Source organism: Platichthys flesus, chromosome 20 (assembly GCF_949316205.1).
Source record: "Platichthys flesus chromosome 20, fPlaFle2.1, whole genome shotgun sequence".
Lineage (NCBI taxonomy): Eukaryota > Metazoa > Chordata > Actinopteri > Pleuronectiformes > Pleuronectidae > Platichthys > Platichthys flesus.
In genome coordinates, this window is record NC_084964.1 from 5,525,524 (window position 1) to 5,540,298 (window position 14,775).

General features: G+C 41.1%; 1 protein-coding gene across 5 annotated transcripts in view; it reads left to right on the plus strand.

The window, feature by feature from the left end:
- Window positions 1–14,249, plus strand: part of mprip (myosin phosphatase Rho interacting protein) — a 40,144-nt gene extending 25,895 nt beyond the window's left edge. For 2 of the 5 annotated variants that reach the window (XM_062414123.1, XM_062414124.1), the window contains exons 15-24: window positions 169–306; window positions 2,510–5,077; window positions 7,953–8,100; window positions 8,271–8,388; window positions 8,817–8,976; window positions 9,148–9,261; window positions 9,468–9,554; window positions 9,664–9,826; window positions 11,373–11,458; window positions 13,344–14,249. In XM_062414123.1, coding sequence (XP_062270107.1) covers window positions 169–306; window positions 2,510–5,077; window positions 7,953–8,100; window positions 8,271–8,388; window positions 8,817–8,976; window positions 9,148–9,261; window positions 9,468–9,554; window positions 9,664–9,826; window positions 11,373–11,458; window positions 13,344–13,415 — 3,654 coding nt within the window. In that variant the 3' untranslated portion in view covers window positions 13,416–14,249. Of the gene's footprint in view, window positions 1–168; window positions 307–2,509; window positions 5,078–7,952; window positions 8,101–8,270; window positions 8,389–8,816; window positions 8,977–9,147; window positions 9,262–9,467; window positions 9,555–9,663; window positions 9,827–11,372; window positions 11,459–11,781; window positions 11,857–13,343 lie in introns of all 5 variants that reach the window. The other 3 variants (XR_009924804.1, XM_062414125.1, XM_062414126.1) reach the window with 3 other exon arrangements.
- Window positions 14,250–14,775: the final 526 nt, after the last annotated feature.

Sequence of the window (14,775 nt, forward strand, 5' to 3'; positions counted from 1 at the left end):
CATGTTTTGCTACATTTCTCTCCTCATGTGGTACAGTGCAGTTGTCCTATTCAATTGATTTGAATAATTGGTCATGTAACTTTCCAATGTGAACTACTGAATCAACGTAATTTAATACCACATCTTTGAAGAACCTGTTAGCTCAAATTGAGACTCCTGCTTCTGCAGATTGAGGACCTAAAGTTACACTTGCAGAGCTGTCACCAGCAGCTCATCGACTCCAACAATCACAAACAGTTACTGGAGCAGCAGCTGAGAACAGCTCTGGAGCGAGAGCAGGACATCCGCACTGGTTACATCTCTCCGGTGAGTGACGACTCTCTGTGTCTTCAGTATGCAGCTGCATTAGACTTTATGTGGCTCTGCTATGAAGGGAAGTCCTGGAGCAGATTTTGTGCGTCATATATTTACAGTCAAGCTGTATTTCTCCCTTCATTTTGTAACATTCTCTGCATGTTGTATTTTACTATAAGAAAACATCAAACTGACATTGAAACAACAAAGTGGCTACAGATATGTGCCTTTGCATGAGTTCATTGCATGTGAAAAAACATTGAGGTCTTAATACAAAATTGGCTTCTACTAGTTAATCTCCTCTCTTTGTAGTTGGTCTGTTACGATGCCTGAACTCAAGACCGCAGTTACTTGGGTATTCCATTGATTATGGACTAGGGATGTCACGAGAACCGATACTTACGATACCTTTCGATACTAAAATAACAAAACACAGACGATACCCATTTAGAACCGTGAGCGCCGATGCCAGCTGTTAGCATCGGTGCTGCGCCTCTTCTGGAGCTGCGGCGCTGATCTCTGAGCAGCTGAGACCAGAGAAACTCTGTGTTTTCACTGTTTCCACTGATAAGAAGCAGCCGGTCAGTCAGTGAGCGACTGCTTCACGTGAACGAGCTGTGATCTCACTGTGTGCTCCGCTCCCCGCCCCGCTCACTCGCTCAGAGACACAGTCTCTATCTCGGAGAGCGTGCACACACACACACATGCACACATCGCCCGCTCCTGGTATTTCATGACGGCCTGATACGATGATGATTTAAAAAATGAACGCAAAGAATGACTTTCACTCACGTTCAACATATGAAAGCTGATTCGTTAAGTTCGCGAAAAATATGCGCAACATGCACAACACTGCACAGGGAGCCACTGCAGAGGGGCTGAAGAGTCGCATACGGCTCCGGAGCTGCAGGTTGCTGACCCCTGCTCTGGAGGATGACATGAAGCGTTTTTTTTACCGTGGCCTCGAGAATTGTGTGATTTTACTGGTATTGGCACCGACTACTGAATTTTTGGTATCGTGACACCCCTATTATGGACCGAAGAACAGCAGTTCTTAGGCTGCAAATTGATGTTGAAAGGACAACGAGAAAAAGAGGAAATGAATTTGAAATAGAGATAGGTGATATCCCAAATATCAATAATTTTCACAATCTTAATAATATATTTGTATTATTCAAGCATTATTATTATTTTAGTTATATCCCCCAGCCTGTATTTAATATGCTGTTTTTGCTTCCTTACTTATATTAAAATGTAGCCTGATTCATCCAAGTAGTTCACTAAAGTAGTTCACTAAAGTAGTTATTTACCTTCACCTTACATTCTTTAGAGTCATTGCTGCTGCATAATAGTTGTTGAAATGTTTGACTCAACATGTATGAATAATAACCTCTCGGCTTGTTTTCTAATTATTTGCATGGACATCAGATTCCCATCTTCTATTAACTGCTATGAAGATCATCCATGTGTTATTCTGTTAACAAGTATTGTTTGTAGCTGTACAATGACACAAAGGTATGATGTTGAATATGTTGCTGTGTTTGTGTGTCGATGTATGGATTTTTTACAGAGTGAGACAGAGTGAATACTTTTTAGATGATTTGATTTGTTTACAACTGAGTTCAAATTAGACTTTTCTGTGATTATTAGGATACAGTGTGTGCATTGTTTTGGGCTGCCTCTTGTAAACATAACATTCAGGTGACTTGCAATGAATTAAAAAGAACATTTGAAAATATATAAGTCTATATTAGACTTATGTTGAATAATACGATTCACTATCTCCATTCAGAAAAGAATTGCTCTGGTACAAAACATGAGCTTGGACCAGAAAACATCAGAAATGTGTGTAGGACCTGGTATTCCTTCCATTCTTGAGTAAACCTTCCAGCTGAAACTAATATTGCATAACTTACAACTTTAAGTAACTTTTAACCATTTAATGTGCATGCTCTGATATGATTAACTAACCCCAGCCATTAAACCTCTTTCCTTTACTTTTTATTTCCACATTCAAACTCAGGGGATTTTGAATTTCCTTTGAATTGCTGTTCATGTATCATAATTTGGGATCATCATGTGGGAATGCTAATTGTAATATCCCTGTCTAATAGAAATTTGAGAGAAATGATTGATAGATAACGCTGAAAATGATTAGCAAGCTTAATGTCTCCCCTGCTTTGTGTTAACCAACTGTCTGGTCCCCTTTTCCAAGCTGGAGCACCCTTTGGGTCTGGAGGCTGATGTGACGCCTCAGACGAAGAGGCCCGAACTGGTTAGTTCTCAAGCACAGAGTTTAACAAAGAAGTATCAGGAGACCAAAGAGCTCCTGAAGCAGCAAGAACTGAAAAAGCGCAATATGCAGGCACAGCTTGGCCTCTCGCTTTCTCACCTCCCCATCAAGGAACCTTACTTTTCTGATCCATCGATTCTGGAAAGCCCTCCCCCTGAAACTGTTCAAAAAACTGTTAGCATCTTGCTCCAGGACAGCTCAGAGGCAATTCAGGACCTAGAAGACTTGATAAGTGGTAATACACTCACTCTAACAGAGCTGGGGAAAGTGATGAAATCCTATACTTATCAAGCCACAACAGAGACGCATCAACTTCAGAAGCTCTTGGAGACATGGAAGTACCAGCAGGAGATAGACAATGAAACAATAAAAAACAGTTTAGCCAAGGCAGGTGAAATCATCCGTGAATATGAAGCCCGTCTTCTTACGACGGAGGATTTGGTGGGGAAAGTTCAGAAGCAAGATTTGGAACGTCTACAAAGCCCCTACGGCCCCCTATCAACAATTGAAAACCATTCAGAGACAAATGAGATGACAGTCGGAAGGCTCTCTCAGAGGGTTGAACTTTTAACAAATGAAAATGGAGCTCTGAAACAACGCTGTCAGGAGATAGTAAACCAACTGACTGAGGCCGACAGAGAAATAGACAGACTGAAAGCTGAGCTGATCAGCCAGCAGGGCGGCAAACAGCATCATCTAGTAATGGAAGAGTTGAAAAGACTAAAAGCCGAACTGGCTGAAAACCAAGCTAACGCCATAGACAGGGAGTATTATGAGAGGGAGCTGAATGAGAAATCCTTGAGGTTCCATGAAGCTCTTGTCACGTTGGAGGAGCTTGGCAACACCCTTAAAGACACAGAGAAGAAGCTGCAGTTGAAAGATGCCACATTGAAAGGTCTGGGCTTCCCGACAGAATATGAGGATGAGGAGTTGCAGCCAGAAAAAGAGCAACTCAACGAGCTGCTGGAAGCCTCACAAACAAAGCTATTTGAAATGGAGGCAAACCTGCAGTCCACAGAGCAGCGCTGTATTGAACTGGATGCTAGGAACATCGAACTAATGGCACTAAACCAGGAATATCAGAAAGTCAGTGGAGAGAAACTAGAAGAAGCAGAAAATGAAATAAGAATGCTTAAAGAGAAGTTAGAAATCGAGAAAAGAAGAGCTGAAATGAACGTTGGTGAGTGTGTTGCAGCAGAAAAAAAGCAGGTCGATGATAAAGAACTTATAAAGCAAGTAGTGGAAAAGGTTGAGATGAGATCCGAGGCAATTAATCAAGTTGTAGAGATGTTAGGAAAAGTAGATGTTAATGTAGAGAGAATGCTTAGCGATTTAAAAAGCACTTTATTTGGTTCTTTGAACGAAGAGTCATTCCATGTGAGTCCAAAAGATGTGAGGTTGGTAGTGGAGGGAGAGTTCTGGAGTCAGCTGTTGGGCACTGAAGTACTTCAAGAGGAAACTCATTGCAGCAGTGGGAGAAGTGTGGCAGAACAGATGATGGCACAGAAGAGGCTGATGATCTTGACGAGAGGGATTTGTTCAGAAGCAAATGTTTACAGTGAAGTAGTGACTAAGCCAGATTTTGAATCCATGTACAGTTGGCTTGACAATGAAAAGAATGCTATGATTCTTAAAGAGTTAACTGAGACATTGGAGGCACAGTCAAATAGTTTGAAGCAGCTTGCGTCGAAGGTAAAGCTTGATAAAGATGACCTGCTCCTGTCCATGGCTCAATCGAGCTTTGGTTGTGAGCAAAAACAGCCCTGTGACTATTTGCTTGAAGCTTTCAAAGAAGCCTGCACGTCTTATGTGATCATTAGGTTGAACGTCCAGCATGAGAAAGAGCTAAAGCATAAACAGACAGAAGGTCAAACTTGTGGCTTGGACTGTCCCAATTGTCCCAAATTAAGAGAAGTTGTCAGAGATCTCCAGTCCAAACTAACCGATCTCCAGGGTCGGCTATCTGAGGGATTTCTAAAAACCACTATGGGGCCCAAAACGATGATTCAGATTGAAGGAGAGCCCATTGATTCATTGGATAAAACCATTGAGTTACAAGACATGATAGCAAGTCATAGAAAGGAGCTTCAAGAAGTCAAAGATGGCTATGAGGAGGAAGCTGAAAAGATGAGGCAGGAAATAGCTACAGCAAGCGAAACACTGCATCTCCGGTCAGAGGAAAACGTGAAAGAGATTGACTCATTGACTAGCTGCATGGAGAACCTCAAGAAGAAGCACGAATTGGAAAGGTCAAACCTAATGGAGAGGTTTGATGGGGAGATGGAAGAGCTGAGGAGCATGATGAGTCCAGTCAACCCAGAGAGGAACTCAACAGATCACGCTTCGGCCCAAACTCCAACCCTGAAGCAGCGTATTCAAGAGCTGGTGACCCAAGTTTCAGTCATGACGGAAGAGATGAAGCGACGCAAAGAGCAGGGCGACGTTTCAACTCAACGGCTGAAATACGAGAAAGACCTGGAAAAACTGAAGGTGGAAGCGCTCGTTGTCCTTGCCGTCCTCCATCTGTGATGCCTTGTGTCCCTTTGTGGCATTCCCAGATCCCTCTTCTTCCCCCGTCCCCTACTGCCTTTTCCTAACCTTCCTAACACTGTCGCTCTTGTTCCTTAAACCACTTTTTCCCTGTCTTGCATGAAAACTAACCTCCTTTAAGTTTATGTGATCATTGATGCAACAGTAGTTGTTTACCGAGGAACCCATTTTGTTCAAGCTTCATCGGCATCACTCACTGAATTTTAAGTAACTGATCAATTATGATATATGAAAACAATCAAACAAACACGTTTGTTTTATTTGATTATTGAAGGCTACCATGTTAGCCTTGTCTGCTCAGAAATGAGTTCCTCAGTAAGTCTGCTTATTAATCGAACCCTTTGATTCAGCTATTCCTTGTTATTGTGTTAAAGGCAAAGAGTTGACCCTCACATTCTTTTTAAATATTTCAAAATCACCAGATATCATTAGGCCTGTAAGATTAATTTGTGAGGGTCTTATCTCTTTTTCTTTGGCTGTTGTTTACTAACAAATTAAATGAAATCCCCCTTTTCTCCCAATAACCTTTGATGACATAACATTTCAATTCTTCGGCGAAGTGATCTTGGCTCAATTTGTTAGCTTTTTCTAGAGCTCCACTGCAACTCACAGTCTTAAGAAGCAAATAAAGTTGTTGGCTCAGGCTAGTCCCATTCGAATACCTTTTTGATTCTCAAACAGCGTATAAAATAAAATAAAAGATTGCTTAGATTTGCATTAGTAATCCCTTTCTATGCTAGCACACCTTAAAGGGGTTATTGTGCGTTCCAGTGTAAATAGAAAGCAGGTTATCATCTCTGCAGTTGCACAAAACATACTAGATACAATGATGAAAATCTCCTTTTTGGGTGTAACGTAGCAGTAGCCATGCCTTTTAAAACCTATTAGTATGGATGTAGTCTCAATTGTGATGATGTCACCCCAGTATGGAACTTTTGTTACACAATGAGAAGTTATACAGTCCTTGAGATCTTATCCAATAACTTAATTTGCTGTTCAAATCAGGAATGTGTGGTTGAAAGCTCTAGAAAAGGCTAGCAAGGATACCTTCACTCCGACTATTTTATCAAACTACTATTCTGATACCACATCTTTTCTCACTTGTCTTTGGCCCTGCAGGTAGTTTTGTTTTGTGTTGGATTGGTTTGGAGATGAAGGGAATACTGCCTTTGTACCATAATAATGGTATTTCATAAAAACTCGACAGGTCCAGTACATAATTTATTTATCAATGCTCAGCAACAATGCTGTAAGCTATGGAGTTTGCATCCTGAACCATACAATTTTTATATATAGTACATGATAAAAGAAAAAGAAGAAAAAACTGTTCTCAGCATCACACCATTCCACAAATGGAAAATTGTAATGGTCTCTGTAAAACAAATTAAACGTTTCCATGGCAGGTTTCTGACATCCTCTGAAAATCTAACTGACACTATCTGCATGGCTGGACACAACAAAGGGTTGCAGTATAGGGGGAAATATTTGATCTTTTAGGATTTGGTCAGATCTTACAATTTAATAGACTGTCTGTTTCCAACTTGTTTGAGTCTTTTCATGGCATTTGATGTAAGAAATACAAAGTATTCTAACTTGCATGGTTTATTCAAACTTTAAAAAAATGATAGGATGCTGTATACAGGGACTGAACAACTTTCTTAGGGAAAGACTGAAGACCTAATGTATCTACCTGTAGTATTTGAGATACCTTAGTATTTTTATGGTTATTCTGTTCTATTCACCTTAACTTCAGTAATGGTGTTGGTAATTCTGGTTCTATATTTCATTCATTGTGGTCTCTATCTAACTTTTTAAACCAGCAGAATCTAACAAATATTGTAAAAACAATAATAATAATAATAATAGTAGATGCAAAGCAACTGAGGCTAACTGTCAGTTTTCAGTTTGCTATGGTGAACCACATGGGTGACGTTCTGACTTATGTTGAAAAGTAAGATTTACTTATGTTGATGCATTTAAAAGTGTGTTGGATGTTGAGATGCTCAGACAGTATATATGCCCCTGCCATGACTTAGGATATACTGTATTTACACACAGGCATAGCCTGACATGGCTCTAATTAAAGCTGCTGCTTGGTCTGATGTTGGGCAGGAAGTTTACATTTGCTCTGTGGGGGAGACGTTTCATCGTCTCACAGTTGTTTCCTGGGTCTGAGCTCTCAGGGGGTTTTATCCCTGTGAAAACACACTGGACCTCCATTTCCTCTGTTTGGCAGAGAGAGGGAAGGGGGCACAGCCCTTGACTGAGTCCTCAGATTAGAGGCAGTGAATAGAGAACGGAAGCAAGGTCAGCTTTTGGGTTGGGCTAGAGCAAAGGCCATTGAAATCCCCTCTTGTGGAAAGTTGCACTATAGTTATATTAGCAGTGTAATGTAATATTTCTCTGTCCTATCCTGCACATCACGTAGAGATGCTAGTTTTACAAGCTGATCTCATAAAGGCCAAATAATTAAGATATGCAGACGGTCTGTTCAACAGTTTGGAAGATGGATGTGATTATTTTATTTAAAGTTTGGCACTCTCCTCTCATTGTCTCTTCATTCCTTACTGTATTGTGTATCATGTCCTTCCTCTTAACCCTTTTGTGCTCACACAGGCTCTACTTGCTCGTGGCTAACAGGCTGTTGCTTGCAAGTTATTTGCTGGAGATAAATGGATGATCTGCTCTGGCTTATACTTTAGGACCCAGGGTTTATTTTCTCCTGCCCAGCTCATATGAGTCAAGGGGAACCTTTCGCTCCGTATCCAAACGAGCCCTGAACTTAACAGTTGCACCCTGTTCTCCTTTGTCACAGGCCACCTGTGAGAGGGGCTTCACTGCCATGGAGGAGTCCCATCAGAAGGTTATAGATGAGCTGCAGAGGAAACACCAGAGAGAGCTGGAGAATCTGCATGAGGAGAAAGAGAGGCTGCTGGCAGAGGAGACGGCAGCCACCATCTCGGGTAAACACTGCAGAAAAAGCTCTTTTGACATTTTCATTGCCAATGCATTTTCCTCCTGAGATATTTGTGTTCTTTTAGTTTTTATTCATCTTTGCCTTTGTTGCCTGTTAGAAACGCTATCAAAGCATATGTTGCGCTCTAGTTATTAAATGTCTTTGTGTCTGTCATAGCAATTGAAGCGATGAAGAACGCCCACCGTTCAGAGCTGGAGAAGGAGCTGGACAGGGCTCGCAAGGCCAACAACAACGCAGAGAACGCAGACATGGACGAGATGGCCAGACAGCATGAGTACGTTCTCTTAACTGCGACATTAACATTTACTTCATACTGTACTTATCAAGGCACTGAAGGACGACGTTTGTCATTCAGCCAACTTTTTTTTTTATTGAAGAGTAAAGTAAAATGACAGAAAATCGGAGTAAAGTGGAGGGTTTGTTTTCTTACTCGCTGATCCTAAAGCTGTGTCCTTAGGGATAGAGAAGACAGAGAACCCCTGGTGGTTTAAGGCTGCAGTAGCAAAGGAGACACAGTTTTACTGACACAGATCATTATGAAACCAAAACAAACTTTAATCTGGCTTCAGGTTTTAATGTATAGTAAAAACCTAGCATCTCACCAAACCAACTGAACACGTTGCTGCATTTGCTGGCTGCTTTCTCGTGGACTCTCACTGGTGGTGTTTTTTAATCCCTGTGTGGTTTTTTAATGTGCTTCAGGGAGGAGCTGTGTTCCTACCATCGAGAGATTGAGGTGCTGTCGGAGCAGTACTCCCAGAAGTGCCTGGAAAACGCCCACTTGGCCCAGGCACTGGAGGCCGAGAGGCAGGCCCTTAGGCAGTGTCAGAGGGAGAACCAGGAGCTCAACGCACACAACCAGGTGCAGACACGCACTGTAACACATGATCATGACGCTCATTAATATACACAACACATTCCTCCATCCATTAGCTATACCTCTTATTCTTATTATCACGGGATGCATTGTGTGATACAGTGAGTATGAAAACACTTCACCTGCTCTAATCTTGTTCTTTGGTGGCTTTTGTAGGAGCTGAACAACCGTCTGGCAGCAGAGATCACAAAGATGCGCTCCATGGCATCTGAGGACGGAGTCGGAGACGCACACACCACGATACAGGGGAAAGAGCTCTATGAGTTAGAAGTAAGGTTCAATAGACAAAACCACTTAACGCAATTAAATGTAAAAATGTGCGTTTTTGTCCCCTCTCTGTTAAATAAAAGGTCATAAAAACGCACCTGTACTAAGTCTGAGGCTTCAAGAAGCAGCTCATTCTCCTCAGGCAAATTCTTTCAAAGAGTCTGTTACTTCTTGTTTTCAACATCATCTTTCATACTTTTGTTTTCCAGGTGATGCTGAGGGTGAAGGAGTCTGAGGTCCAGTACCTGAAGCAGGAAATCAATTCCTTAAGGGACGAACTCCAATCTGCCCAAAGAGTACGTGTTTCTTTTTTTTAATTAGTTCTGTTTTTGGGACATGGGGAATTCCTAGCTGAGAGTCGACTCTAGTGCGCTTTATCTAAACTGCCAAACAATGTGTTTTCAGGACAAGAAATATGCAACCGATAAGTACAAGGACATCTACACAGAGCTGAGCATCGTCAAGGCCAAAGGGGAGCGGGATCTGGGGCGGCTCAGAGACCAGCTGCAGCTGGCCCACGATGCTCTTGGGGAGCCGTCGCTGGAGGAGATGGAGCGAGTGGGATACGGTACAGAGCACAAACTGGTCCTTCACACTGAGCCCTTCATACTATTAACATTTTCAAACGAGAGGCACATTAAGTTCGAACTCTAAAATGCTCATTGAAACTCAGATTTCAACATTACCATCATCCACGGCCCCCCTGTTCTGCTCCATTGGGCTACATCCATACTACTACATTTTCATTTTAATCAATCATCTACTGTTCTGCGGATACACCTGGCATCCACACTACTCCAGAGTTTTAGAGCTGCTAAAGCGGAGAAGTTTGTAAATGCTGCTGGCCATGTTTTAGCCTGGACAGGGAGAAAGTGAGACGTTTGGAAACGATGACGTAGTCACTCACAATCACTTGCTGATTGGGTCTTTTCTGTCATGATGTAGCCTTTGTTGATTCGTCAGGTTCCTTGCACATGACCCGGGTTGTAACCTCAGTCGCCAAGGTTGATTCACACAATTGTCAAAGAAAAAGGGATTTGACTGGAGGCAGGTTCCTGTTGACTGAAGATGTAAACGTGACTAATTCAACTGGGAATCACAATCAAACATGAAAGCAGCATATCACCATGAAAGAAATGAATTGACATGAGGTGACAGACTAACAACAGCCTTCTTGAAGAAACAGTGGTCCATGGCTGTTGCTATGAAGCTGTATAGAGAATATGAGGAGTAAGGAGAGCATAAAGGTGATGATATAAGGCTGCTTCTCCTTTATAAATACCCTAAGAGAATTTCACCAGCAACCACAAACTGTAAATATGAACATACTTAAATTATTCATGCATATAAAATCATAATATCGAAATGAGATTGATTAACTTTCAACATTTTATTTGTATGTTCACCTAAGTTGATTTTGATCTGCAACATATTTAAACTTCAAATGTGTTAAAGTTGAAGTGTGTAGAATATAGGGACATCAAGTGGTGAAGTTGCATGTTGCAGCTGAACACCCCACCTTCTTCCAAAAATGAAAGAGAGCCTCTGGTAATCTTGAGTTTTCATAAAAACTCAAAGGGTGTTTAGTTTGTCCAGTTTGGGCTACTACAAGAAACATGATGTACATATATAGTATTTCAATATAAAGGGCTCTTTCTAAGGTAAATAAAACAATGATTTGTATTATTTAGATGAAACACACTTCACTTCAAAAAATCAAATTTCTGTCAATAAATCCCTTTCACCTAAATCTAACACAATGGACATTTAAGATTATGGTATTGTTAAGCTTTTTATCTCTTTTAATGAAATGTATGGCCTTCCTAGCTTCATAAAGTAAATCGAAAAACACATTTTTGTCCAATCAAAGTGGGACTGTTGACAATGTAACCTGCAAACTGTTTGGCCACCTCCAAACATTCTAATTGATAAGTCAGACACATGGTGAAAGGGATTCTCTAGATGACTCATCGCCTATGGTTACAAACTAAACCGTTCGTACAAGTGGTTGTTGTGTAAGGACCTGTGAGTCAACTAAAATAGCATTCGCTACCCCTCGGGACTAGATCCTGTCTCTATTTCCTTATTTTACTCTGTCATGATTTCCCTTCTAGATATCATGAAATCCAAAAGCAACCCCGACATCCTCAAGATGGCAGCTGCTGCAGCCAAGCGCTCAGAACGCACCCTGAGATCGAAGGTGGGTTTCTGGTCAAGTGTAATATTGATTAATTAATCCAGGATATCCACAGGACTGTATCACCCATTGTGTCATTTCACAGCAGACAGGGCCATCCTGTTGAGACATTCGCACTTTCCCACCAAACAAAGGCAGGGAATCGGCTTTTAGTGACTTGCTGCCATCTTGAGGTCCTGTGCAAAACTGCATGCAGCGTCACAAGCCCACTGTTCCTTCTGGGCTACATTTTATCTATCCACTTTGGGACTCCATCAAAGTACCAGTCTTGGGTTTATGACGCTGAATTAATGTCATGGTAGTCTAACGCTCTCTTCTGTCCTCAGTCTGTGAGTCAAGACACTCCCTAGGACAGACAGGGCTGCTGAGGATGTGTAGGCCTCCCTCCCCTTCTCCCTTAGGTAAACCAAACCAGACGCACCCACTGGTGGTTTGAGAGCCTCCTCCTGTCCTCCTAAATTTCTTAATACACTGCTCAAAAAGGTTAACGGAACACACCATGCTGTAAGATTTGTTGAGAACAAAATGACCTAACAACGGTGAATGGAAACCATAATCACTAACCCTTTGAGGGCTGGATTCGAAACCAAACTGAAAATCAAAGTAAAATATTAAAATCACAGGCTGATCTGTCTTGCCTGAATTTCACCATAGTAACTGAAAACTTGCCAATTCTGGTGTTCTCTAACGAATGCCAGTTGAGCCGCACAGTGCTGGGCTGTGAGCATAGGTCCCACTAGAGGTCGTTGGGCCCTCACCGAGTCTGTTTCTGACAGTTTGGTCAGAAACATGCACGCCTGTAGCCTGCTGGAGGTCATTTTGTTGGGCTCTGTCAGTGCTCCTCCTGATCATCCTTGCACGAAAGAGCAGGTACCGGTCCTGCTGCTGGGTTGATGCCCTTCTACGGGCCTGACCAGCTCTCCTCATGTAGCAGCCGGTCTCGTATCTCTTTTTCCTCTCCATTGTCACTTTCATTTGCACCAAAACAAGGGAAACTGATTCACATTCACTCGTGCTTCCTAAATGGACAGATCGATGTCCCTGATGTCTTACTGACTTGGTGTTATACTGTGACGATTAAGTGTTCCCTTAATTGTTTTGAGCAGCGTAGAACTGAGTCACCACTTCACTACATTGTGATGACCTATCGCTGGGTTTATAGTAATAATATATACTAATGTGTCTGGTGTATTTTGTGAATGAGTCACTATAGTCTTGGTGCTATAATATGGATCAGATGAGTCCAATATGTAACTGAATATGTCAATAAATCTACTTTTAGATAGATAATTCAAACTGATTGAAAATGCAAGTTTTTATACTTTTTTCAATTCATAAAATAAATAACAAACAAAAAAAAATCAGTACATCTGTCATACATCAATCACACACTGTCAGATAGCCATGTCTGAGCAGAGAATCTCCTGCTGCGTTGTTCATATGGGAAAGGCAATCTCAGATGAAAGTGGAAGCTGTGGCAGAGGGGACAGAGCGGCCATTCTATAACCAGAAGGTCTGTGGTTCTATCCTATGCCGAAGTGTCCTCGGGCAAAATACTGAAACCCCAAACCTCTCATAGATAAAATGCTGCATTTACGTGCGTGTGTATGTGAACTGTCATCAAGAACAGAAAAGCTCTATATAAATGCAGACTGTGTATGTTAGTGTGTTGAGTTACATGTTTGACTCATCTAATAATCTTAAAGGGATGATCCACCAAAACTTAATAGTCACACGCGTTTCAGGGGTTAAACATTGTTTAATCACTGGCTGACAACAGGTTTACACGGACACTTCCTGCTCAGAGCGACACGTCTGTCCAGAGAAGAAAGTCCTGGTTGATCCTGATTATCACTGACCTGTGCTTCTCCCCTCTTCCTCCCCGCAGAGTCTAAAGGAAGGGCTAACAGCTGAGCAGAGACTTCACCTGTTTGAAAATAAAGACACAAAGGAGTTCTGACGCATCATGTCCACCCACCCCGGTGCATGTTTAGAAGCCCACTATATTTTAGCTCTGTTATTTCTTATTTAGTAACACTACACACTGGTCACAAACACAGATCATATATTATTAAAAAAACATGGTATGAAGTTTGAATTTCATGTCTAGAGTTTGCATTCCATGCACTTCAGTTAACTGTGACTTTTGTATTGTTTATTATATGTGCTGCCATGTCTTACTGTAAATACTGTTTTTAATTGAGCATTTGTCTTGCGTACACTAAATCTATGACTGTGTAAGCTACTGTTTTAACTCCCTAGACTGTTGCTAGCCAAAGGCTTAACTGTGATGTTTAATGGCTGAAACACAACCACATACTGACGAGTGAGTATTACTTGCATAGCGAAAGCATAGGAATGAGTCTGGCGTTCAGGCCTGCACGTTAACGCTCCATCACTCCGTTATTAGGTTGCTTCATCAAAGCCTGATATTAAAATGACATCAGACACGTCCTCTGTTCTCCTCGGGTCAATCTGAGATGTCTGTTTTAAAGGGGACAGCTGAATGTGTACGACGGGATTCACTAACTATAATTTAAATATATATATGAAATTTATTTAGAGTTTTTGTTTTTTCTCTCTCTCACTGCAATCATCCAGCTGTATAGGAGTTGTTGGAGTTGGTTTCTGTTTGTAGACTTGTTCAGTGGCAGTCCCATTGTATTTATTTAAATGGTTGGGAGTTTTTTTTTCTTTCACATTCCCATTCCTCTGTACTCTATTATTGTAAATATAAAGCAAATATACACCAACTGACTACAGGTTTATTAGCAATAAATATTTTTGCACCCTTTGGTTTGAGCGACTGTTGTGTAGTTTTTACTTTATTTTACACATTAAACAAAAACTTTTATGGACTCAACCTCAGTCTCACTGTTTTTCACACTTGGAGTTTAGTGGGTTGTGTTTTCATTTGTCAAATAAAAAAAACATGTATATCAACATCGATCAATAGTCAAGTCCAAACAAAATTGTTTACAATAAGATTGACTATGAATGAAATGTGTGAGGCAATTAACTAATGCTGATCCAAAGTGGCAGTAAGAACTCATGATAATAGGGAATATTACACATATTTTTCATAATTGATGAAAAAAACTATATGTTTTATACCATTTGTTTTTATTTAAAGAGAAGAAGCTTAGGTTTTTCTTGCCGTGTTAAAGAAAGTGAAGAAAAACAAACCGGATCCGCCCACTGATCTGGACCCTCAACTAAATGTAATGTGTTCTTTCCTTATCTATACAGCATCCTTCCACCAAGTTTCTTGGTAATCAACCCAGAAGGTTTTGTGTAACCTTGCTTACAAACAAACAGAC